This window comes from Fistularia commersonii, chromosome 9 (assembly GCF_037954325.1).
Source record: "Fistularia commersonii isolate RoL2024-O1a breed Wild chromosome 9, RoL_Fcom_v1.0, whole genome shotgun sequence".
NCBI classification, from domain to species: Eukaryota; Metazoa; Chordata; class Actinopteri; order Syngnathiformes; family Fistulariidae; genus Fistularia; species Fistularia commersonii.
In genome coordinates, this window is record NC_141292.1 from 1,524,321 (window position 1) to 1,550,300 (window position 25,980).

General features: G+C 45.0%; 2 protein-coding genes across 3 annotated transcripts in view; both read right to left on the reverse strand.

Annotated features, from left to right (window-relative positions):
- Positions 1-310: 310 nt before the first annotated feature.
- nup155 (nucleoporin 155) lies at positions 311-21,474 on the reverse strand. The gene is made up of 34 exons (XM_086151824.1): positions 21,333-21,474; positions 20,980-21,128; positions 15,749-15,886; positions 15,538-15,634; positions 14,479-14,549; positions 14,316-14,408; positions 13,976-14,239; positions 11,747-11,820; positions 11,562-11,653; positions 11,380-11,477; positions 11,131-11,298; positions 10,936-11,036; positions 8,801-8,971; positions 8,610-8,720; positions 8,419-8,513; positions 8,247-8,332; positions 8,018-8,159; positions 7,861-7,927; positions 7,659-7,774; positions 5,867-5,970; positions 5,590-5,723; positions 5,286-5,477; positions 3,988-4,126; positions 3,387-3,522; positions 3,156-3,309; positions 2,981-3,085; positions 2,739-2,893; positions 2,536-2,665; positions 2,316-2,429; positions 2,122-2,242; positions 1,933-2,043; positions 1,601-1,737; positions 1,407-1,513; positions 311-923 (listed from the first exon to the last, which is right to left on the reverse strand). The coding sequence occupies exons 2-34, from the start codon at positions 21,119-21,121 to the stop codon at positions 785-787; spliced, it is 4,104 nt and encodes a 1,367-aa protein (XP_086007950.1). The 5' UTR covers positions 21,122-21,128; positions 21,333-21,474; the 3' UTR covers positions 311-784.
- A 1,450-nt stretch (positions 21,475-22,924) lies between these two features.
- LOC147230894 (nipped-B-like protein B) overlaps positions 22,925-25,980 on the reverse strand; it is a 28,019-nt gene continuing 24,963 nt past the window's right edge. For both annotated transcript variants that reach the window (XM_086151826.1, XM_086151825.1), the window contains exons 45-47: positions 25,512-25,686; positions 25,250-25,438; positions 22,925-23,954 (exon numbers count right to left, since the gene is read on the reverse strand). In XM_086151826.1, the coding sequence (XP_086007952.1) occupies positions 23,595-23,954; positions 25,250-25,438; positions 25,512-25,686 (724 nt within the window). In that variant the 3' untranslated portion in view covers positions 22,925-23,594. The remainder of the gene's footprint in view (positions 23,955-25,249; positions 25,439-25,511; positions 25,687-25,980) is intronic.

A 25,980-nucleotide genomic window follows, 5' to 3' on the forward strand; every position in this document is an offset into this window, starting at 1 on the left:
ACCCCGATTTTGCAGAGGAGCCTCTCACAACACATTTTTAGCAAACGTGAACACGCATTAAACCTAAATGTGCGAGCTCGGAAGGGGGGGGTAAATAAAATAAAAATGACTGCCCCCTCGGTGACGGCAGTTAAAAAAAAAAAAGCCCCCGTGTGTCTTTTCCATTAGAGCCAATTAAGAACAGCTTCGTTATCGGACTCCCTCGGCTGCCATTACAAAGCCGGGGCGATTTAGCAGAAAACATTCAAGACCACCTGAGACGAACTGCGTATCGAAACAAAACCGAAGAAATTCAAATCATGCCCGTGTGAAGAAAGGTGTCAGGTTTATTGGCCGTGATTTCGTATCAAAATATCCTCAAGTCTTTTATTATCAAGTGCGTTTTTTTTTTTTTTTGCTCAAGTAAGACTTAAAACTCTAGTGTTTTTTTTTTTGTTTTTGTTTTATCTTTATAAAGCACGTGATTCAAACACCCGGCCGGTCCGTTCATCAAAGTTGACAAAAAGTATTTACACACGTTTGTGATTTTGCTTTTTCCAAAAGGGGAATTCAAACGTGTTTAGATTTACAGGAAAAATTAAATAAGTTATAAAAACCTTCCTCCGCGGCTTCTCGAGGTGGACGACGAGCGCGTCGGAGGAAGCCGAGGTTGGCGTACGCGTCCAAAACCGGCGCCGTTTCCGCCCGTCCTACTGCGGCGAAGCTAAACGTATCTACCGAAAAAAAAAAAAAAAAGCTGCAGGTTTAAGGCGGCAGGTGCGGGTTCTGGTCTCCGCCGTCAGCGTCAGTGGAGCTTCTCCAGCCGCGCCTGCAGGGACTTGAAGTTCCCGATGGTGTGCTGGAGGGCGGCGTTGGGGCTCAGCGACTGCAGCTCCACCAGGTACCCGCAGATGTTGTCCAGGCACACGTTGGTGAAGCGCCGCCTGAAACGGAGGGAAAGACGTATTTTCTGAGTGAGACTTTGAGACGGCAGAAGGAACAACTCGACCTCGACCGGAGAGAAACACAGCGAGAGATTTGAGGTACTGATGGTCACCGGTAGTGCTAACAGCTACATGCTAATAGCCGTAATGATACGATAATAATTTTAATATTAGTGAAAGAAATAACAGTGGCAGTGGATCAAGATGTGAGAAGATCTCATGGAGTGATGAAGGGAAACTGAAGCGAACCCCTGAAACCGGGCGATTCATTTCGGAGCTAATATTTTATGTCTTATTTATGCAATTTTCAGTGATTCTGTGTCCCCGGCTCCGATGTCAGGCTAGCTAAAAATGCTCCGCGGGCGTCGGGTGGACCGCCAGGCGTGGGCGAAGGAACGGTGACACTCTTAGCGGACGTTCTCCTTCTCGCTCGCTGCCGATTCCATGGGTAAAAATGGGATTCTTGTCCGAGGTGACGGGTACCTGTCGTAGGTGGGCACCCTGCTGGGGTCGTCCACGTAGCCCAGCAGCAGCACGTGGATGCACTCCACCAGGTGCAGAGGCTTCTTCAGCCGCAGCCAGCAGGGATCCTGCGGGCCGGGAAGGATTCACGTGAAAGGGTTTCAACAAAACCGAGAAAAGCGGAGATTTTTTTTCTTTTTTTTTCTCCCTCGTACCCGAGATTTGAAAAGCTGGTCGTAGACCTCCAGCAGACGCGGCAGCTGCACCCCGATCTCCTGCATGGTGGAGGTGACGAAGCCCACGTCCCAGTGCAAGCGGCACGCCTCCTGCTCCAGGAACTTCACCAGGAACTCTGCGGCGGTTATCGGAAACGCAGATTCAGCGGCCGGAGAGAACGGAGAAGACAAGTTCCGACTCGCTCCGTCTGCCCCGCAGAGACGCTCAATCGCACGACTATTAACATAAACGTCGGCATCGAGCCGGAAAAAAAAAAAAAAACCCAAAGGAGGCGGAGTTGAAGGGAACAGCGGAGGAGGTGAATGCAGACCCAGAGGGAAATATCTCGGCGTTCCTGCGTAGATCTTCCCCAGCGACACCAGCTTCAGGCTGAGGGATCTCATCCGGTCCGCCGGACTCATGGCCACGCTGTCGCCCAGCTCTGGAAGACGACGTCTCCATTACGGCTCGACTCTTAAAATACTCAAAAAAACAACTCCTCCCCCCAGAGTGAACCTGCCTTTCTCCATGATCTCCTGCCAGAGGGAGTGGACCAGGATGGGGTCCGAGTGTCCGGCGCAGTGGATGATGGCCAGCTTACACTCCGACAGCTTGAAGTGGTCGGCGAATTCCCCGTAGAGCTGCGACGGGAGACGGCGGCCTCGGTTAGATCCGAACCGGCGCTGAGGCGGGACGTGAAACAGGATCCGTTACCTTGGTGATGTCCATGAGCTCCGAGTCCAGCTGGGAGATGGCGTTTTTCACCGAGGGATGATGGGAGTACTGCTTGATCAGGGTGTCCTGAATCTGGACCTGGATACGAACCAGCTGCGCAGGCAGGAGAGGGTTACCGTCTCACAAAGAACCGCGAGCGAGCGACTTATCCATCCATCCATCCATCCATCCATCCATCCATCCCGCTGTGCGTACGCACCTCCATCTTGTCCTCCAGTTCGTGCAGGAACTCCCCGTCCGAGGCCTGGGCGGAGATGCAGGACGAGCTCTTGGCGGAGAGGATGGCTCTGGCCATGTACTCCAGCCGCTGCTTCAGGGAGATCTCGGTGCTGCGGGCGCAGGCGGCTCAGAAAAACCCTCCAAGAATCGGAACCGTCTACCGGATCGAACCCGCTCGCTCACCTGTGCATGGCCGCCAGGTTGGCCAGGACGTTGGCCGCCTTGCCGAAGCCGCGGCTCTTCTCGTAGTAGCGCCACAGCAGGTCCATGTTGTGCACCTTGCTCTGGTCCTGTTTGATCATGTGCATCAGATGCTCCTCCAGGTACGGGGAGTTCACCTGGAGGGATTTTCACTTTTGAGCTTCGAGGAACGCGACTCGATGCGACGTTCCGAGGTTTTCGGATCCTCCTCCGAGAGCTCTTACCTCCAGGAGCTTGTCGGTCAGGTCCACCTGGATGAGCCAGTTGTAGAGAGCGATGTGGAACAGCTCGTCCTGGGACCGCTGGGCCAGACCCAGCATCTGCTCACACTACAGGAGAACGCATTTGTGCTACGCGCTGACCGCGTGCATCGTCACGGCGACGGCGGAGCTCACTGACATGGACCGTGGCCTCTTCGTTGCTGAGCATGTTGGGGTCGGAGGTCATGACGGGGGGCCCGGGCTGCTTGGGCACGCTGGGGGACTGAGGCGCCGCTTTGCTCTGGTTCACCAGCTCCTGCATGGTGTCTGTGATGCACTTGTAGCAGGAAAGTCTGGGGGCGGCGAGACGGGAAAACGGTGAGATGCGTCCGCGCCAACGCGTGGAGGTTCTCGGGTTTTGCCGCGTTACCTTTCCTGGAAGGCCTGCTGCCCCACGCGGTCCTCCTCGGGCTCGCTGTTCTTGTAGAAGTGCAGGCCGAGCCTCTGCGGGTCCTTCTTGTCGGCGGCCGTCAGGCAAAGCTCCAGCACGCCCTCGTAGAAACGCACTGGGAAGCAAACGGGACGCCGTTGGAGAAACAAACTCGAGGCGGAGCTGCGGCTGACCGGCTCCTCATCTGGATTACTATTAATAATCAGAGTTGCCGTGGCAACCGATCCCAAGGTTCACATCGTGTCAAAAATACACCGGGATTTCCTGGTTCCTCGTAAACGATAAAAACAACGCCTCACCGATTCAAAAGTAATTCCTCGCGTCCGTGTATATATATATATGTGTGCGTCTGTGTGAAGGGGAGGATTGATATTTGTTTCCATGCAAAACAACCAGAAGCAATAAAAAGCTAATTAATAAATAAATGAATAAATAAATTAATTAATACATCAAAAAAAAAAGAAGCAAACAAATATTTATAAACCTGTTGTGTTAGGATGCAGTGGCAACATTTTTTTTTTTTTAAGATAAAATAATATTCAAAGCAATCCTTGACACACACACACACACACACACACACCTTGTCTGTACTGCGAGCAGACGAGCGGCAGGTCTGTGTGCTGGCTGATCTGCTGGTAGAGCCGCAGAGACTCCCTCAGCGTTCTCTCTTTGTCCACCTTGTTCTGGATCTGCTTGGAGCTCTGCAGCAGCTCATTAGCCTGGGGAGGTTAATGACACATCAGTCAGCGCTGGAAAATACACGCCGGTTTACCGAGAACCAGCTTAACATAACATAACATGTGCTTGAATGTCAAATTAAATTTGAAAGGCTACGGATGTGTTTCGGCCCTCTGGTTTTGTGACGTGGTTTTAAATAAGTAAAATGTACTTGATAATATATATGTATATATATTTTTTTTATATTTTTACATACCTTTAGCTTTATTTTTCTTTCTTTTGATCTTTACTGATCTTTTTATTTTATTTTTATTATTCGATATTTTATTCTTTATTTTTATACAAAGTTCCATTTTGATTTCTTCCCCACTTGACTCTGAAACAGGAGCTAAAGAAATAAACTGATGTTATTAACGTATTTTCTGGACTATAAGTCGCACTGTTTTTCATGGTTTGGGTGGTCCTGCGACTTTTACTCAGGTGCAACTTATATATTAAAATACCTACATCAAATTTCACATGACTTTCACTAGACTGAACACAAACATCCCCCAAAGGCAAAATCATATTCTACAGATTACAAGCCGTTAGCAGTGACGTAGTTCCTGGTCTCTGATTTTATCACATAAATTTCCCCCCCAAAAAGGCAACATATAGTCCAGTGCGACTTATATATGTTATTTTTCTTCTTCTTCTTTATTATTCATTTGGCTGGTGCGACTTAATAGTCCAGAAAATACAGAAAGAGTATTTAGCTTGAAGATCAGGATTTAGCTTCCTGGCTACACACTTGATGCGACAATGTAACTTCTGTATTTTATAGCTAAACTTCATGCAGCGACAGAAAAGTCGCTCCTCTTTTTAAAACTATCAAACCGCCTCTTCTGACGCCTCGTCCGTCCACGTTCCCGCCGTCCGACACACCGAATCCCCGTAAACGACTCCTGCCTTCTCACGGACGACGCTCTCTCGTGTTTTTTACCATGATTTTTACACAATTTGCGTGTCCCACCGTCTTTAAACACCACTGGACGGACAGCGGCCATGAACGTCGTCCTCAAACACTCATCTCGCTCGTCCCTAACTCAGATCCGGACTCAAATCACGAAGCTAATGCTAAGTCGACGCAGTCGCCGAATTTTGAACCCAGGAAAAAGAAAAGGGCGCTTAGGCATGTTTGGGGATGCTAACACGTGGTACCTTGGAGCAAACGCTGTCGTCGGTGCTGTAGAGCAGCGGGCAGATGTCCCGCAGGTGATTGCTGATGGCGTCCACGGAGGCGTTATCTTTGATGTAAACGTTGATGAGCGCCGTGACCAGCGCCCCGGACAGCTCTTTACCGCGGATCACCACGTCCTTAAAGCTCGCCCCCTTCATCTGCTCTTGGAAGTCCTACCAAAGCAGAGGGGGGAAAAAAAAAAAAAAAAAAAAGCATGAAATTCCCACGGTGATGATGCACAGACGCCTGTTTGTATTGCAAGAGGAGTCATTTGCACACACACACCTTTGGCAGCTCCAGCATTATGAGGCTGAACTGATGATCGCAGAGGAGCTTCCACAGCGCCAGGGTCTGGTGGGAGCGGTGCACCAGCTGCTGGATGCCCTGCAGGGACACCTTCTCGTACACCTGGGCCTTGGCTGGATGCGATAACGGGAATTTTACAGGAATTCAAATTCATAAAAATCACGGCGTTTGTATATCCCCCCCCCCTCCTACGTCGAATCCCAATTTATTTTTGAGCCCGCCCGTTCAAACGTGGGAGCCGGCGTTCATTACTCACTGTGATATTTCCTCTGGAGCTCCTGCTGGACCTGCTGAGAGCCGGCGCCGTCGGGACGCATGAATCCCAGCAGCCGTTGCTGCAGGTTGGCGGGGGAGCTGAGGCTAATGAGGGAGCGGAGCAGATGTTATTCTGGAGGGACGGGGACGCAGAAATAATTATTGCGGTTTTCGCGAATGTCTGGGGAGGATTCCGGTTCTTGTCGTAAGCGATAGAGGGGACACGCTGTGAGGAGCGTGAATCACACTCTGTTACAACGTTGATGGGCTTCAAGGTGAGCTTCATGTCTCCCAAAAAAGAATAAATGATACTAATAATAGGATGTCCATTTTCAACCCCAGCGCCTGAACAGAAAGACTCATACGCTTCGTTCTCCATGCAGATCCTAGAACAGGAGAGGGCTACATTTACTTGTTTAATTTGTATGCAAATTGTCATTTAAAAATTTCAATTTTTAGGCATTTTATTTCAATTTTTAAATCATTAATAATAATATAAATCTACTGACGGACAGCAAAAAAATAAAATAAAGGAAAAAAATTCAAAAGGAAAGAAGTTGTTTTTAAATTCAATATTGATTGAAAATAATTGTTAAAATATTCAAAGAAAATAGTCTGCAGGCCGGATAAAAATGCAAAACGGGCTGGATGGGGCCTGCGGGACGTAAAATACCCACGTCGGTCCTAGAACCTTTTCAGGACGAAGCAGGGTCTTTACGGTGCCACAGGAACTCGGGTTCTTGGTGAGTCGTGGATCTCATAAGCCAAGATCCTTGAGGCCATTTTAAAAATCTACCATCGCCAGATGTTTTCTTTTGACAAAATGGACAGAAGCAGCGAGAAATGGAGCTGCCGGGAGGTCCAGGCTCTCCTGGCCTGCGACGCCTCAGAGGGGTTTCCAGGGCTCGCAGAGGAACATCTACGTCAGGGGTCAGGAACCTATGGCTCTTCTGGCGATGCCGTATGGCTCCCAGACAATTTTGAGTTGAAAAAGAAAAAAAATCAGTTTGGAACTGATTTTAAAATACTTGTGATATTTCTTCATAATAATTTTAGGGTTAGATGGAGAAAGCTGACTGGCTGTGGCGACCCCTGAAGGGAAAAGCCGAAAGAAGAAGATTTCTTCATAATACTGTGTCATTTTAAAGTAAACAGAAATTAGTTTTGCAGATAAATTTCACGGGTCACCTGTCGGTCGGGTCGGGAACCGTTGGCTTCCGAGCCACGGGTCGTTTTTAAGGTGAAGAAATTATAGCCAACTACTTTATCCGCATCATCCCTCGTAACGGAAAAGATGGCGACGAAGAAAAAAAAAGACAAATATTACCGTGCGTTCCAGGCTGCGTGGACGGGGGAATTCACATTTGGATCTGCGGTTTGTCTAACATGCTATGATAAAATAACATCGATGAATCGGTCAAATATAAATCAGCACTTCAAGCAAATCCATGCAGCACCAGAGGTGGCATTAAAAGTAAGACGTATTTCATTTTTTGTGCGTTAAAAATACTATATGGCTCTCGTTGCAATATATCAAGAAATATTTGGCTTTTGTGGCTCTCCCAGTCAAAAAGGTTCCCGACCCCTGATCCTCGTTTTGGACCCCTTCGGGGTTCTTCACGCGGCAAAGCGGTGCGGGGAGAATATAAAACACCTCAACCATGTGGTGGTCCATGGTTGCAGCTTCCACTGCAAAACTAGAACGTTCCTCTGGACGAGGCTAGTTCCCGGAGCGGGATTTGAGCTGGACGCGGACAGGTGATGGAACCCGAGAAGAACCTCCGACGTCTCACCTGGCGCCGCCCAGAGACGACGGACTGAACTGGGAGTTTTTGTCCAGAAACTCCCGTAAGCCGCTGAGCTCCAGGAGGACGGCCTCCAGATCGGCTGAGGCGACGCTGCTCTCCAGCTGCGAAGACACGTTGCCGTAGCTAAAACTGCTAGCATTGCTTGAGAAAAACAAAAAGTGGACGATCGTGCTTTATAAGTACTTACAATGCTGACAGTCTGACTGCCTTTGCTGATGGTTTTCTCAACTGCTAGACTTCCGTCCCAGATATTCCTGTTAGTTTGAACGGGAGTTTTATTTTTCTCCTCAGTGCTTAAATATTATCCTCTCATATGAAACGCAAACATGTGTGAACATTGTTACCCGAGGATACGCGCAAAGTAGATGCAGATGCCGTTGTGTTTCCCCGAGAAAATGACTTCGGGGCCGGCCGACAGGGGCGAGATGGGTGCCGGCCCGGACGCCATCTGTGCGAACGGCGTGGCCAACGTTGGAGGAAACATACCTGGGGGAAAAACGGAGGTCGGACGCCAGGAAGTGAATTTCGACACGAGCTACATTTGCGGTTGAGCGTTAGCGTGGCAGCCTTTACCTGGAGCCGGGGAGCTCATCAGGGGTCCCACGTTGCTGGGGTTGGTCATGGCTGAGGGGAACCTCATCTGAGCTTCTCCTCCGTACCTAAACCCGGCAGAAGAAGTGGTTTTAAGTCACGTGTGTGTGTGTGTGTGTGTGTGGGAGTTGAAGTAGAAATGCAGCTGACGGACCTGAAGAAAGCCCTGGTGGCCCACTGTGACACCTCCCTGTCACAAGCAGCGGTGGAACAGGCCAGGATCAGTGCCGTTGCACAGGCCTGCTCCTCCTGAGGAGCACAGCGGAGATGGTGGTGAGATGGTTAGCGGTCTGGCCGTTAGCGACGACGCTTTGAATGAACGAACGAACGAACGAATCTCCTCACCCTGTGCAGCTTGAAGAAACGCTCAATCTCCTCGCTCTCACCGCCCACGCAGGTCACCAGCAGGTGACGGAGCTGGTCCACCGGCCGCAGCTTCTGGAAGATGTGACTGCCCTGTCCGAGAGGTTTGAAGGTTGAGCTCCCGCAACTAGCCGGAGACGCAGGCGCGATGAGCGCGGCGGAGGGATTCTTACTTTCGCGGAAAGGAGAACGAATTTCTGCGGGGGGATGTTGTGCTGCTGAACCACCACGGGTGAATCGGTGACGGGAACCAGATCCCTGTTCAGGGGTGAGAAGATCTTGGCGGGCCTCTCCTCGGTGATGGCGCAGACAGCCCAGGTGCGTCCGTCAACATTAGACATCACCTGGAAAAGACGGAGGAAAGATGGTCCGCGACGTAGGACAGCCTTCTATTGAAAATGTAGAGCTGCGGTGAAATAACCTCCTAACTGACACGTTCGATCGGTTGTTGGCAATCCTGAAAAGATTTAATCATCCTCAGCCTGCGTCTTCAGACAGACGCTCTTCAAAAACACGCGAAAAACATCTTTGTCTTACAGTTGAGCTTCCAGCTCTTCGTCTTGTCTTTCCCAGGAAGCCTCCACGTTTGCCTTGAGAGCCGCACTTGTGAAAGCACCACCTCCTTGACCCAGCGGTTGCGCCGGTTCCGTGACCGAGCTCATAAATGTAATAAAATTTCCCCAATAAAATGATTTGAAACCCTATTACCGTAATTTCCAGACTATTAGCCGCTACCATTTTCCCCGCACGCTTTGAACGGCTTAATCAATGACGCGGCTAATTGATGGATTTTCTTGGGCCGACGAGCTTCACGGCGGCGAAACATTTAGCCTCGTCACATCGGGACGATGGAATGAGCGTGAAAGTCCGAGGCCGTTCAATTCCGACACGGGAGAAAACAACTTTAATGGTTTTAGTGCGCAGGAGGAAGACCAAGATAGCCATCGCCTAGAGGAGGACAAAGCGGGGATAGAAAATGGATGCATGGATGGACCTTTCCTTCTGTTATGTACTATCCATCTTTTTCATCAGCCATGTTACAGACACTGTTTGGAGAAAAAACATTTCCTGTACATATTTTTGGATGTTACTGGTATGTAATTTATTAAAAGAAAAAACAAGTCTTTCTGTGTTAATACTTCATGTTACAACATGGACACTATGTACACACATATTTATTTAGTTATTTTTAGCCGGAGAGTTTTTATATTCAGGTGCGCTAAAGAGTCCAGAAATTACAGTATAATGTTTATAACTGCTGTGTGAATTGAAATTTCCTCACTGTGTGACCACATTTGTAATTCTGATTTCTTTCAACTGCATAAACCTGATAAATCAATATACAGGTGACCCTCGCTACTTTGCGGATTTTTTTTTTGAAATTCCGTTCTTGCGATTTATCGTTCTTTAATCTTATTTTTGCAATATTTTGCTCTATAGTCCGGAAATGACAGCATCCGGTGTCGCTCATATGGAGACCGAACTGTCATTTTTCTATGAACCTGGAGAAGCGACCCATCGCCCTGAGTGTAAGATAAGTGATATTGACAATGAATGAATGATCAGTTTCCATCGGACGGCGCTGCCGTTCTGCGTTTAAATCGTCCCTAATGAACGACAGCGTTGTTTTAACTTTCCTTCAAAACCCCGATTCCTAGGAATCTTATCCTGCGCTTGAAGGCACCGGCACAGCGCTGACGCCACGCTAGCTTAAGCACCTTTTCTGAAATGCGCTTCGTTATGCAATCGATAAATTGTAGATGGTGTACTTAATTGCTATTCAGTTTTAATCTGATTCATAAAGATCAGAATAAACACCCGTGAGAAAACATTTGGGATGTGGTTGGTATCAGGAGTGCCAAATTTTACTTGCACAATTTTAACGACATCCCCTCCCTCCCTCGATTCTGTGTAAATATCCGATGCAGCCTATACATGTACACATATATTTATTTTGTTATTTTTAGCCGGTGCGGCTTATATTCAGGTGCGCTCAATAGTCCGGAAATTCCTATCATCCATTTTAGCCCCGTGGGTTTTGTTACGTGTTTTTAAATGAGAAAAACGTACTTGATAAATCAAAACTACCGCATGAAAAATAATAATCCATCATGAAAGAGAATGGAGAGAAATAAAGTGCCTGGCAGGGCCCTGCATGTTGTCCTCGTGCAGATGGTTATAAGTCTAATAGGTTAAAAACATCAAATGGTGGAGGATTTGTATTCACGCCACCGGCGAAGTGAAATGTTTTTGAAATAGCCAACGTTAACAATTTCTTTGTTGTGATAAATGCAGCTTGTGTGCCAACCTGACTCTCCATCAGGGGTTTCTTGAAGGGGAAGGAGTCGTGGTTGATGCACCACAGAAGGTCGTTGTCTTCCGACTCGGAAGCCGCCATTAATAGAACGCCTGCGATATCGAAATCAAAAAACGCACGTCCGTACTGTGTTTTTCTTGCAGATCAATTCGTTGAACATAGAGGACAAAGCAGGTCCAGGTGTACCTTTACTGTGCAGAGCCTTGTGGACCTTGCAGGGTTTCTGCAGGGTGGAGGAGGCGGAGAAGCCGGGCGGCAGACGGACGTGAACCAAGGCCAGCAGAGACGGTCGGACTGCCGCGTGCCTCTGTTGCGGGGCGGCAAATTGTGCGGTGCTGAAGTAGAGACGCACACCTGACAGAAAAAAAAAAAACATAAATATAAATACGTGAGCCCTGTGTGCTGCAGAGTATTACCTGGTGACTTTGACTTTACCTGCATGGGTTATAGCCAGGAGGTGACAGTCCAGGGACTCGGATCGGTCGATCACGGAGATCTGGACGATCGGTTTGAAGACGGAACGATCGATCGTCCTACAAAAACACACACGGTTAAATGTTTTTCTTTTTCCCCACGGGAAATAAAAAAGGAAAGGCGTCGGAGAGACCCGGATATACCGTGCAATATTTCCGGCGGCTGCAACGATGCTATTCTGTGACATGGTTGCCACGCGACTCATACCCTGCCCGTCTGCACCGAGGTCATACACCTGTGAAATAAAGACCGAGAAACAAAAACAACTGAAGACGTCTGCGTTGCAAACGGCCACACATTCATACGGTGAATCCCTCCAACGTCGTACCTGCAGAACGCCTTTCTCGGAGCGCGTGAAGAGGGTGTTGCGGGAGTTGTCGATAGCTATCTGCACAATCGGGTCTGTGAAGAGAGAAAAGCTTCACAACATCTGTACTTCTAATTTTTTTAAAAACCTGCCCTCCAGTAGGTTAGCTTTTGCTAACTGTCGTTGTTAGCGAACGCCAATAGCAGGCACGCTGCATTAGAAGAGTATTTCCTGTTTAAATGAGAACATCAGGAGCTTATGGAGAAACCAAGGCTACATTTTCATGCCAGAATCCATGGTGGTTGTGTTTTTACTCTGTCACAGTCACACTTTGACTCTAGATGGTTCTGTGACTGAGCTCGGAGCGCCATCTGCTCGAATATCAAATTCAATTTCCCCACTGAAATGAACTGAAACGTTGTTAATCCGTTCCAGACCCCAGATTTGGTTACCTGTTTTGGAATAAGAAAACTTTATAAAAAAAAAAAAGAATAATGTATACTAAAAAACATAATCGTAGATAAAAGAGAAAACCTTGCGGTATTAAGGGTACTTAGCTCATTGCCTCTCAAAAATTGGGGGGGCACAAAAAAAAAGCACAAATTGTTTTATTCATTTTGTATCTAAGTATTTTATATATTCTGTTAATGTTGCTGATCAATTTGAATTCATTATTATTGATTGAATTTATTGAATTTCATTTTTCAGTATCAAATGGTTCAGTCATTTCAGTCAAAAAAATGTTTAATTTAAATAAGGATTCATTTTTTTTATTTTAGGCAAATGGATGCACTTTAAATCTTTTCTGTAACAGACTAAAAAAAAAAACGTTAATAAAATTATTCTTTGTTGCAAGATGATCTATATTTCTTTATTTTTGCTTTTCTTTAATGTTAATGAGGATACAATGTTACGCAGGTGTACATCAAACAATTTTTTAGAAAAATAATACTGTTTATAGTTGCGGCGGAGATGGAGGGGGTGCAAATTGTTTTCTTCTTCCTGGGAGCCAAACAGAAAATAATCCAGAAGCACTGATTTAGCCTGAAGACGCCGGCGAGCCGGAGAAGGTTGGAGGTTTTAAGTGGTTCTCTATCTTTAACTTAGCTTAATGGCTACACGCTTAATGCTACTGCGTGCTGCTGAAGGTAACTTTCACGCTTTGCTACACTTTATGTCCAAACTTCAATTAGCGACAGAGTGAAGCCGCTCCTCTTTTTAAAACCACCAAACCGCCCGTGACCCGCTTTGAACGATTCTTCCAACGCCTCGTCCGTCGACGTCCAAATCTACGTAAATGTCTTGAAAAGCCACTTCACGGACAGCGGCGGCCACGTGGGGGTCCGGCCGCTCATCCCGCTCGCTCCAAAACTCAGATCTGGACGTTTATAGCGACGTTTACACATGATGGACTTCTGGGGGAAGTGGAGGATCGTGTTGCCTGACGATCCTTTCCATGAACATGACTGGATTTATGATGACAGGTATGTTGCTGTTTGGAACTGGCCGTTTCCTGATCGATCGCAAAATGCTGGAGAAGCCGGCAGTCGCGGTTGAAGGACAACACTCAGACTCAAAAGACTCAAGAGTCTGGCACAACAATTTCCTTCGGGATTAATAAAGTTGTTCTCATCTCATCTCATCTCAAACTGATGAGCGAGAACTCGGAGAAGCTGGCGGCTCGGCTCGACGGAAATTAGCCAGCTAATTTGGACGATTGGATCCACCGGGTGAACCGGAAAAGACTTAAGCCAGATGGCAAACTCCTGTGTCGGCCTGAACCCAAACTAATAACGTTAATAATGATAGGGGGTTAGAGCGGTCGTCTTTGGAACCGAACATTCCCGGTCCGATTCCCGGTTCCTCCTGGCCCAGCGGTCGGCAACCCAGCAATTCCTTCTTTTAACTTTTAGTTCTAAGTTGGAAGATTATTGTGATCTTGAAATATTAAATAAAATGATACTTATTATTTTTGTTATCTTCATTGGCCTTGGCAGGCTGGTATCTTTACATTCTCCTGGATGTTCTAAGACAAGAAGCTCCTTCACCCTCTCCACCCACCAACTCCGTCTCTGACTAAGAACCTTTCTTTCTTCTAAGACGGCAAGCAACTGCTACCGTAAAAACGTCTTTCCGCTCGGGGATCGATAAAGTATTCGGTCGTTCGTATCTCGGAAAACCTACAAAGTGGACGCGCTCGTGAGTCGAGGCCGACATTTAGGAAACCCGCTCGGCGTCTGTTTCTCTTACCGTCCTCGGAGAAGGAGAACTGCAGCACAGAGGGGATGAGGAAAGACAGGGAGCTTTTGGAGTGGTTGATTTTCCTGCAGCGCTGGCTCAGCCAGCCGGCCTCCGCCTGGTACGCGATCTCGTAGAGGCAGCCGTCCTTCCCGGCCATGAAGATGCGACCCAGGTCGGTGGATGTGATGGAGATGATGTAGGTGTTGTCGGTGGGGATGGAGAAGAGGGGGTCCGGCAGCAGCTGCAGCCCGCCGGACATGCTGTCGTTCAGTCCTGCGGGCGAGACGACACGGATCGCGTGAGGATTTCGGATTCTGACATTTTCCCGTGATTTCTGCGAAGGTCTCACCGCCGGGGCTCCTGGGGAAGCTCAGACCCAGGATGACCACGTCCACCGAGGTGGCCAACACCAGGAGGTAGTGGATGTGAGGCTGCAGTATTCCTGCCAAACCAAAAAAGTTGTCAACTCTGACTATAAAAAATGCGACGCAACTTTAAGTCCTCGGACGTACCTGGCTTGGGTTTTACAAGACCGACTGCCAGGATGGTTTCGATGAGGCCGTCGAAATAGGCCACGTCTCCACTGCGAGCGGACAGCAAATAAAGAATACAAACATCAATCTGGGTTTGGCGTCAGCGTTTCACAACAAGAAATAAAACACTTTTTAAATGCGCCGCTGCAGCTCCGTCAGCTTATATTTACACCTCGGCTCTCTGCGCCCGGTTCCGTCCGCCTGAATATTTATGACTTTTCGTAGCCGCCGGCGATTATTTTCTCCGGCCTGGCGTTTTACAATTTGCTCGCCAACACGAAGGTTCTGAAAGTTTTGGCAAAACAACGCCGGGGGGAAACCATGTCACGGAATTCACGCCAAATTAGTGAGACTCTGACTGGGTATTTTTAAATGGACAGCATTTGAAACCCAAACTCTATCCGACTGCTAGAGTTTTTAATCAGGCAGGCTTTTGAGAAGCAGTTGTAACGCTGTAGTCTAAGGCAACAATTTGTATAAAATGTAAACTTTTAAGATGATTTGCACTATTTTGCACAACCAAACACGATCGCCCTGATCTCACTTTATTTTTCACTTGTTAAATGCCTGTTACATGATTAGCATCGTCTAACAAAGCAAATTCTTTATAGTTGCAAAAATGATTTGGTGATCAGTGATTCTGATGATCAATAAAAGTCGTTTCACAATGACAGATACACTATTTATTTTCTTATATTGTATTTTTCACACTATAAGGCGTAGGAATTCTTGTTTTACTTACTGACCTCCAACCAATTTTGTGTTACACTGCGCTCAAACATCTGTCAAAATGTTTTAGCGCGATGAACTGCTCCAAAGAAAGGCCGGGAACAAAACGAGATGAATAAAGTTCAGACTAAACTGTTTAGTTTGTGTTTCGTGTTTTATCCTACGCCTTGTAACGCAGTGCGCCTTATGCTCCACAAAATAAGGTAATAAGGATGTCGACTTCCATGAGGAAATGTGATAAATAGTGACCGGAGGTAAAATAAAGCGCTCACTATGAAGCCACCTGTGCATCTCCGGGCAAACACTCACCCGTCTTCATAATTCCACATGAATATATCATTGTCGATGGTGAGCCACGAACGAGAGATCTCCGGAAACACTCCCATCATACAGTTGCATTGCATATCTGGAACGGAGTCAAGTTGAAACCGGCGTGTTTTTTGGGGAGGGAAAAAAAAAAAAAAAAAGCTACCGAATCCTCGGCTGGTATGAAAGCGGTATTTCCCGATAAGAAGGATACGGCTGAACTGTTCGACCAGCTCCGGAGGCAGAGGGACCCGGCGGACGGCGCTGAGCTCCGGGAGGTTTGGCACGCTGAGGAGACCCGAGCCTTGCAGAGGATAGTCCATATCCGACACGCCGGACAGGGACGGCATATCTAGCGAGGCAATCAGAAAAATGAGGGATTAAACAAACTGTACTGTACAATCTTCAGTCGGAGAGGTATTCTTGGAGAGGTTTGGTGTCAACTGAGCGGGGCTGTAAGCTGAAAATGTCATTTGCACATCCTGTTTATACCTTGTCGTATGTTTACTATTTGTCGTTTTGTTTTTTGCTCCCAAAATAAGAATTTTTTTTATACAGGAAAACATGTTTACACACCTTGAACGACATGTGCATGAGAGCCAATGGTTGTTTGTCTTGATATTATGAATGAATGAGTGCAGGATAAGCAGAATAGATAATAAATAAACAGTCAGAAGTCAACAATTCTTCGGCGCTCTTGCACAAAACACACTGGAAAGTGTCGGATGTTTATCTAAAATTACATTAAAATGTGATCATTGTCTCGGCAAACAAACGCTGTTAACTTTTACAAATTATTTTTCTCGGTTTGAATTACGGTTTGCATTTCCGGAGGGAGCAGTGTCAACCCTACTAGCAATGTGCAAAAGATGCTGATGCTTTTTAGATAATTCGAGTTTTGTTTTTTTTTCCTTTCCCTGCTCTGCTCACGGCAGAACTCATGGTTCATGGCCAATCACATGTGACGATACAGGGGTGTCAAACGTACGGCCGGCCCGCCAGGGGGTCCAATCCCGTGGAATATATCTATAATTTGAAAAAAATACATAAAAATCATGAGCTGCTTTTTGGAAACAAAAATACAGTTCCTATATTGTTCGCTAGGGTTGCACTGTTTTAATTAGTGTTAGCAACACCATGTGACTCACAACTTCCAGCAGATGGCATCAACGCCACTTCCGGGTCTGTAAATAGCATTTTTACATCTTGTTATAAATGTACCTGCTTTCCGTTGGACCCGACACCCTCATCAGCAAGATGTCGTCAAAAAAAGGGAAAAGTGGACGTGGTGTGGAGGCTTTTCTGAGAAAAATGGACCACTTCTTATTTGTTGGTTGAGATTAACAAGAATCCTGCATGCTTGGTGTGGATGCAGCAAGTTTGGGCAAAAAAAATACAACAAAATGCACGGAGAACTGAGGCGTCGTGTTGGTGAAATTGCACTTACTTTTCTTCATGAATCTCAGGTTGTTCATCATGTATTTTTTAAAAGGAACAGTTCATTACATATAAAGATTGTTAACATTTACCCGTTCTCCTTTACACCAAAACAAAGGAAAATATTGGACTTAGTGTTACTTCTAGGTAATTACGCGATGATTTTACAGGTCCGGCCCCCTTGACCAACGTGAGTTTGATACCCCTGATGTAGGATCGTATTATTAAGCTAAAACAGAGAGAGTAGACAGCGGATATTGTGAATAACATAATGCTGTCATTGTAAAATGAAAATAACTTTAAGGGCAGGTTCCTTAAGGATTGTTTTTCTTCTCTCATGGCGAGAAGAAACCTAATCATCCTCTGGAATCCAGGAGGATGCTGCTGTGACAACTGCATTTCCCAGCTGCAGGATAAATAAAGTCTATCTTATCTTATCAGTCCATCCAAGCAGAAGCAAATGATTTTTTTAAATGAATAATACGATTTGGTTGAATTTGTTTCTGTTCGGTGGATTTGCTTGTTGTTAATTTGTGCACTAAAAAGGATTAAAAGAATTTGGAACTTGTCTGCGGAGGTTCTCAGTCATCAAGATCATGGTGAATCCTTGTCAAAGTCTTCTTGTCTCGCCAACTGGACTTGAATGTCCTCACTTGAAGACGTTTCAACCCTCAAACGAGAAGCTTCAGAACTGAAGTGAAGAAATTCAAGTCCGGTTACCGAGACAAGAAGATTTCAACAAGAATTCACCATGACCTGGAAGACTGAGAAGCTCCAGACAAGCTCCATATTATTACACAAAAAATAAAAGACAAGAAAATTTGGACAATCATTTGTCACTTAATAAACTCACACAATTGGGCAATTAAATGGCTTCTTGAAAAAAAAAACACTGAACGCAAAAAGGGGTTTTAACGCAAAGCGAAGGCAAAACATAGGGTAACAAAAGTTCCAAAATCAGGGGTGTCAAACATGCGGCCCGCGGGCTGGAGCCGGACCGCATGGAGGTTTGATCAGGCCCAAAGGATAATTTGAAAGTGAAAAAATGCATAAAAGACAAGGATTCATTTTTTCTAATTAAGTGCAATTCAAGAATTTTCCGCTAGGTGCGCATTATTTTGGTCAGTGTAGAAGACATGCTGCATCACTGAGACGGACCAATCAGAAGACGGCATCAATGCGCCGTCTGCTGATTGTTATGACATTTTTTCTACTCTGTTCTCCACCTCCCCGCTACTTCCTCATTAGCCACAATGTCGTTATCAAAACAGAGAAAAGTAGATAAAGAGTGTAGAATTTAAAAAAAAAAATGGTCCTGTTTATGTCCTATTTACTAACAGGGGCGCACAGGAAACCTTTGTGCTTGGTGTGTTTGCAACAAGTTTCGGAATAGTTAGGAATATAATATTCGGCGCCACAACGAGACTCGTCACCGCGAAAAATATGACAGCTAGCAAAGACGACTGAGAAGAGATAAGATCAACAAATCGCTGGCGGGTCTGAGGAAACAGCATCCACTTTCACCCGTAGCCGAGAAATCAGTGAAGCAGCGGGTAAAGCCAGCTAGCTAATTGCTAGCGAAAATGTGCAATTTAATGTTAGTCAGCAGCTTCACTGCAAGAGTATGATGGAATTCTACTGTTCATGCAACTCCATACATTTTCAGTATGTGTTGTATGTGTTTGCATGTTTCATGTATGAAGTTTACACATTTACAGTTGAATACTTCCTTCCTTACACATTTAATAGTGCTCTCTTTAATTTGTGAGGTGTAGGTAGGGATTCAATTCAGATTAAGAAGCTGGAGGATTTCAGGTACTTGGGGTCAACAGTCAAGAGCGTAGGAGAGTGTGGAAAAGAGGTGAGGAGATGGTCCAAGCAGGTTGGAATAGATGGAGAAAAGTGTCAGGGTTACTATGTGATAGAAGACTGTCGGCCAGAATAAAAGGAAAGGTGTACAAGACAGTGGTGAGACCAGCAATGATGTTTGGACTAGAAACTGTTCCAATGACCAAAAGACAGCAGGCAGAACTAGAGGTTGCAGAGATGAAGATGTTGAGGTTCTCTTTGGGAGTGACCAGGATGGAGAGGATCAGGAATGAGTCTATCAGAGGAACGGCACATGTTCGATGTTTTGGAGAGAAGGTCAGAGAAGCCAGACGGAGATGGTTGGGTCATGGACAGAGGAGGGATAGTGAACATATTGGTAGACGGATGCTGGAATTGGAGCTGCCAGGCAAGAGGTCTGGAGGAAGACCAAAGAGAAGATTTATGGACGTAGTGAGAGAAGATATGAAGGTAGTTGGTGTGAGAGAGGAGGATCCAGAGAATAGGGTTAGATGGAGAAAGTTGACTCGCTGTGGCGACACCTGAAGGGAAAAGCCGAAAGAAGAAAAAGAATAATGTTAAGGTTTTGCGCCTCTGTACTATCAGTGGGATCCGTTGCAATGCATTCATGGGATAAAAGTAAATGACACGTTTGTCTGAGGAAATATGAGGTGTTTCATGAAATGTTTTATAAAAGAATAGTTCATTAAAGTCGAGGTTTTCCTAATGTCCTTGTACTTCTTTACACCAAAACCGAGGAAAGACATGATATTTTGGTTATTTATTGCTGCGATGATTTTAACGGTCCGGCCCACTTGACATCTACCTAGTCCAGGGGTCGGCAACCCGCGGCTCTTCCATCTTTACACTGCGGCTCCGAGTGGCTTGGGAAAAGAAATTATAAATATTTAATTGAAGTGTATTTCATTTGTGTTAATTCCTTTTTTTAAAACTTTTAGTTCTAAGTTGGAAGATTATTGTGATCTTGAAATATTAAAATAAAATTATATTTATTATTTTTCACCGCTCAAAATAACGTCACACTCACGGAAGCCGGTAAAGTCCCGATTTGCAGATGCTGTGCGCAGAAGTTCAGGAGCAGAAGTCCCATAAACCAGGTAAAATAAATATTTATGAAGATATTTTGCAAATATCTATTTTTTATGGTGTACTGACACAGTAATTTTTTTTCCCCAATTTATTTTTAAAATTCAGGTCAAGGCTCAGCTACACGCTCTGAAAGCCCAAAGCTCAAAATGAGTTCATTACATAAATAAAATTTAATTTTCTCTGTAATACTTTGTGACTGTCAAAAGCAACACACTACACTCTTATTTATACGAAGTGTAAAGGTAATAAAAAGCAATATATACAGTGGTGCCTTTATTTTAGACGTCAAAAAGTAATTGCGGCTCCCGGTGTTTTCTTTTCCGAGGAAACCGGGCCCAAATGGCTCTTTGGGTGTTACGGGTTGCCGACCCTTGACCTCGGCCGTATGTGTCCCGCCGTGGGGAATGAGTTTGACACCCCGGTCCTGCAAGAAGAACCGTCTCCATCTAGTTGCACTGGCTACCAGTAGCTGCCAGGATCAAGCACAAGGCCCTGACCCTGGCATTCAAAACCACCTCAGGAACAGGTCCAGCATATCTGAATGAATTGATAAGACCTTATGCTCCCGGCAGAGAGCTGCGTTCCTCTAATACAAACCTACTAGCAGTACCTTTTGCTCACTCTAAGCGATCTCAGGCAAAACTGTTCTCAGTTCTACTACCTCAGTGGTGGAACAAACTTCCAGAAGCAACAAGACTAGCATCATCTCTCTCAACCTTCAAGAAACAGGTAAAAACTGTTCTCTTTCAGGACTTTTTACTGCGCTGATGCTCCAAATCAGGTTAGGCAGAAAGTTAGGCTATGCAGTGTGTGTACGTTTGTGTTCGTATTTGTCCAAAAAAAAAAAAAAAAACTCACTAACCCAAGCTTACTGTTCTGTATATTTCCTGTGCATCGTGTATTTGCAAGTGTATTTGCAGTCCCTATGTCCTCTATTGTAAGTCGCTTTGGATAAAAGCGTCTGCCAAATGCAATGCAATGTAATGTAATGTCTCTCTGGAAAGAGCCGCACTTCCCATCACTGCACCAGCCCGTGGCGGTGCAAACCGTCGCCTCTGCCGGGACACTCACTGTGCGAGGGGACGCTGAGCAGCTCCGACAGGTCCGGGAAGCAGCGGTCGTCCTGCAGGTGTTTGTCCACCAGCCGGGCTGAGTTTTCGAGCGCCTCTGCGAGCGCAGCGGCTGGGCTGCTGGGTCCGGCGCTGGACGGCATGGCTCGGCTACGAATTACACGTCAAGAGCGTTGGAAAAAAAAAAAATATTGTGTCACTATCGCTATCTGTGCAATTATAGTGGGATGTCTAATTATGATGTTCACAAAAGCGAACATTAGCTGTCTTGCTAGCTTAGAATCTCTGTGCTGAGAAAGCGAGCTAACTGCTAAGTGCTAAACAAGTTGTTTTAAAACTACTTTCTGGGCTTACCCGCTTGGATTTATTCCACTCGATCGCGACTTTGGAGTTTAAATGTCTTGTTCTCCGGTAACAAGTTTGAAGAAATACAACCGGCACACTCAAATTGTCGCGGCCCGCCAACCTCATGCACACGGACGGCCCCGCCGAGGTCAAAGGTTTACTTCCGGTGACAGACTTTCTTCTTCGTCTGATTCTTTTTCCGTAGATGATACGAGGCGATTGTGCTATAGCGCCCCCTAGTGTTAGCAAGTGGTAACTACACCCACGCGTATGTGGCGTTGACGGAAATAAACGAAACATTTTTTTTTTTATATCCATGTTGTCCAGCATGATGTATGAATTATTCATGAAATAAACCGAAGATTCATTCAGTCATGTTTGAAATTATGCATTTTGCATCCTGCTGATTTTTTTTATTATTTTGTCAATGCTATTGTCACTCTGTTGGTTGTCTATTTTCACCCTTCCTGTCTTTTTTTTTTTTTTGTCCATTGTCATCCTTGATGTTTTTCTCTCTGCTGTCTATTTATTTGTCTTTTGTTGTATTTTTATGTTTTCCAATTGTCTCTTTATTTCCATTTATATTCATATTTATTGACACTATAACTGTTACGCTACTGTGACAAAAGAATTTCCCCTATGGGGATCAATAAAGTTTATCTTATCTTATTTTTACCCGAAATGATAATAATGAATTTTTAAAATATGCAGCTATTTTGTATTGAATATACAACTACATATTATTATGAACGTGTGTTTTTGAGGGTGTTCTACTCATCTTTCCCAAAAAGTAATAAGAGTTAATACTTATTTAAATTATTACTGTGCTATAATTCACATAGGGCTTGTATTGGTGTTTTTTTAAATACATCTATGTAAGCTTTCTACCGAACTGCCGCGTGTTGTCGTATCGTCCGGTGTTATTATGTCTATTCATCTGGTGCGAACGGGAATGTACGAAGAATTTCATTGCATCATCTAAATATTCCTTCAACCTATATAACAATAAAAATCTTGAATCTTGAAATGTAATTGTGCAGCACGTGTTCTTATCACACAGCAGAGAAAATGAAGAGATACCATCAAATACAAGGAGAAAAGTATAAGAATATTAAAAGTGTGAGAATCCGACTGTGAGAGAGAGAGAACTATTTTGTCATTACACAACTTAAATTTTGCCTTTTTTTTAACTAATATAAAGTGAGGCATAACTGCATTGATGCTGTTTTAAGAATTGAATTTATTTCTTTAAGGTTTGGTGTTTGGATAAGCGTGTGTTTGTATTTTTAAAAACCAGGGAATCTGAAAACGATAAGTGGGAATGTGCACATCACCATATCGACCGCCGATACGGAGAGAAGTTTGGGGGATTTTGGAAACTTTTCCAAGATTTCGGTGTGCACATTACCAAAGATAACCATGGTAGAACTAAGTTTCACACACACACACACACACACACACTAACAGAAAAAATACTACAGCACAGCCAATGGCAGCAGTTGAACTGAAGGGAAATGGGTGTTTTTGGTAAAAATCAAATGAAAAAAAGAAAAGTGCAAACAAGGGAGAAAGACATAAGAAAAATTTATTGTAGTGTTTGTTTCACCAGAAGTGCTGGGAGGAGGAGGACGGGAGGCAAGTTTTATTTTTGTTTTTTTTCCCGCTCTGCGATCGATAACATTAAAATCTATCTTCTCGTCCATATAAGCGGAGAGACTGCTCTTCTTACATCATGGAAAAGGTTCTCCTTTGCACAGTGCGGTCAAACGCCGGGATGTTTCAGTTTGGAGAAAAAAAAAAAGTAGTTAAAAGTCAGAGCTCGGGTGAATAAATCCATCTGGTGCTAGTTTAAACTCCAAAAACACTTTATTAAGAACATCATCAATACACTAATTTCCAACATTCACTTTATTATTTTTTTTTTTTTACAGAATTATGTTCATATATAAACATATGTTTAGTTAAACTATAGTACAGTGGGAGTAAAAATCAAACAACCAGGTTGCTGCACAACAGCGAAGGAACTCCCACACAATGTTTTCACAAACATTTCCTTCTGGCGTTTATCTTGTGTGTGTAAATTCATCGTGTCCGCGGTTCCGTCCGATCGGTTTTCCGGATCCGTTTCTTCTATCGGGTCCTTAAATATAAAGAAGCTTTCGTGTCTCTGGGTTTCTAACATTGGCTCCACGTAGATTTGGACTGCTGAGGGATTCTGCGTGAGTGAGTGTGTGAGCGAGCGAGCGAGCGAGCGAGCGACCTCGGGCGGGTTTAACGCCGAGTCCCCTCCTTGGCGGCGTATAGCGCCCGTAACGTCTGTGCCACTTTATTTGTGAGCTTTTGTCCGCTCGTCAAGGAGATCTTCTTGTAAATAATGTCCGACTCCTTGATGGTGTCCACCCAAGGCACCTTTTTGCGGCCGTCGCGTTTCTTGGCCTCGGCCCAGGGCCCAGAGTAAGTACCGGACATCCAGTGTATACTGTAGCCGCTTTTGGTCTTTTGGATCACCCTGGCGATCTGTGGTCTGTCTTTATATTTGGGGCAGCAGATGGCTACGACGTCCATCGCCTCCACCGTCTCGGTCATGTGGCCGGAATCGTCCGCCGAGTCCTCGTCTTTCCTCGGTTTCCTCTGCGGAAAGTTACGTGTGAATGCATGAAACCCTCGTGGAAAAATCACAGCACGTGTAAAGTTTACTGCCACTTAAATATCACCTGCACTTGGTGAGTTGCACCGCGCTCAAACATCTTATTGCACTGCTACTGTTTATATTCATATCTATAATCATAGTTATAATAATGTTTCCTATCCTCACATATTCAAATGCACTGCGGACAGCAAAGTAGGGAAACACGTTTCTACACTGTACATGTGACAATAAACACTTTGAATCTCTTATAATCTGAGCTTTCCTGATTATCTGGCACCGTCCAGGTAGTTTTCTTATAAATCAGAAACTTTCAGCTCCAAACTGATCTGTACTCTCATGTACAATAATTCTCTGTATGTACAATCAATGGTTTACTATAAAACAAGCCCTACTTGTACATAAAATTACTACATGTAATCATATACACGTAGAGGCGACCCTCGCTACTTCAAGGTTCGGCTTTTGGTTCTCACGATTTATGGTTCTTCAGCGTTTTTTTGCAGTATTTGAATTTTTTTTTTGGGACGCAGTAGCCGTATTCTAGCCTAAGGAGAAAAAAACAGTAAAAAAACATAGTAAATTAAACTAAAATTCAAAATATCTCCTTTGCAAAACAAAGATACCCAGCATAAAGTGAGGTTTGTTGATGGTTAATATCTGTAAATACCATCGACATGAACACGTCTCTACTTGGCGGAAATTCCCTTTTCTTGGAAAAAACTGAGGGTACACTGTGCTTGTAAATACACATGTATATCTATATATGTGTATATATATATTTTTACATACCTTTAACTCTATCTTCATTTCTTTCTTTCGATTTTTACTGTTCTTCTCATTTTATTTTTATTATTGGCTATTTTTATATCGACTCGTATTTTGATTCTTCCCCACTTGACTCTAAAGCAGGAGCCGCTTTCAAAGAAAAGCAATTAAGGACTCCGATTCTGAAAACATTAAAAACCTGAGCCATATGTTGAGCGAGGAGTCGCAAAAATGTTTTACAAAAATTCAGAAGTGAGTTTACAAATCTGCAAATATTCGTCATCTTGACGTTGATATTTAAGTCGTTCTTTTTCATTTTTTCGGTCCGGCTTTCGGGCAAATTGACCAATAATTTAAAGAGAATTACGACTCATTTTCAAATCCGACATCGCTTAAATAAAACATTTCTCATTTAAAGCCTGTCCTTCGGACTTTTGGAAACGCGGCTCATCGACGCCTCCTCGCCGCTCCGACGCTGCCGCATTTATACACGGAAGTGCGAGATGTTTACCGCTGGCGGATCTTCATCCTCGCTGTCCTCCTCGTCGGACTCCATCTGCACAGTGTGATCGTTGTGGTTGTGGTTGCGGGGCTTGGGGCCCCTCAGCAGTGAGGTAATGGCTTTGTTTCTGGCGTTGGCGCTGGCTTCGCCGTCCTCGTCCTCCTCCTCGCGGTCCAAGTGCTCCATCAGCACCTTGAACTAGGAGGCAAAAAAGCGGGTCGAGATGGTTCGATCGAGCGCTCGGTCGTTTCCCGGCGACGGCGTTTCTTACATCCAAATACTGCTTGACGATGTCCCTCTTCCTGTTGTGGCTGAGTTCGATGTTGGTCAGATCTCCCTTCAGGAAGTCCAGGGTCTGGCGAGGGTTGAAGTGCACCTTGGGTTTCCTGTTGACGGCCTTGTCGTACACCTTGGCCGACTCGGTGGGGGAGTACTTCTGGATTTTGCTGGAATGCACACGGAAAGCGAAGCGTGGTGCGTTTGCATCCTATTTAACCACCGGTCATTATTTTTCAATAGCTTCTTCTTTATTCTTCTTCATTTTGGGGTTATCTACAAATAATCAAACGACTCACATTTTCAAAAACCTCTATAGGTCACGGTTTAAATACGCCTGATTTTCTGTCATTTACGGATGAAATTTCTGATTTGACCACTTTTAATCAACATATTCATCCTAAAATCGGGGTTGAAAAAAAAAAAAAAAGGTTGTTTATAAAAAGAAGCGGCAAAATTTAGAA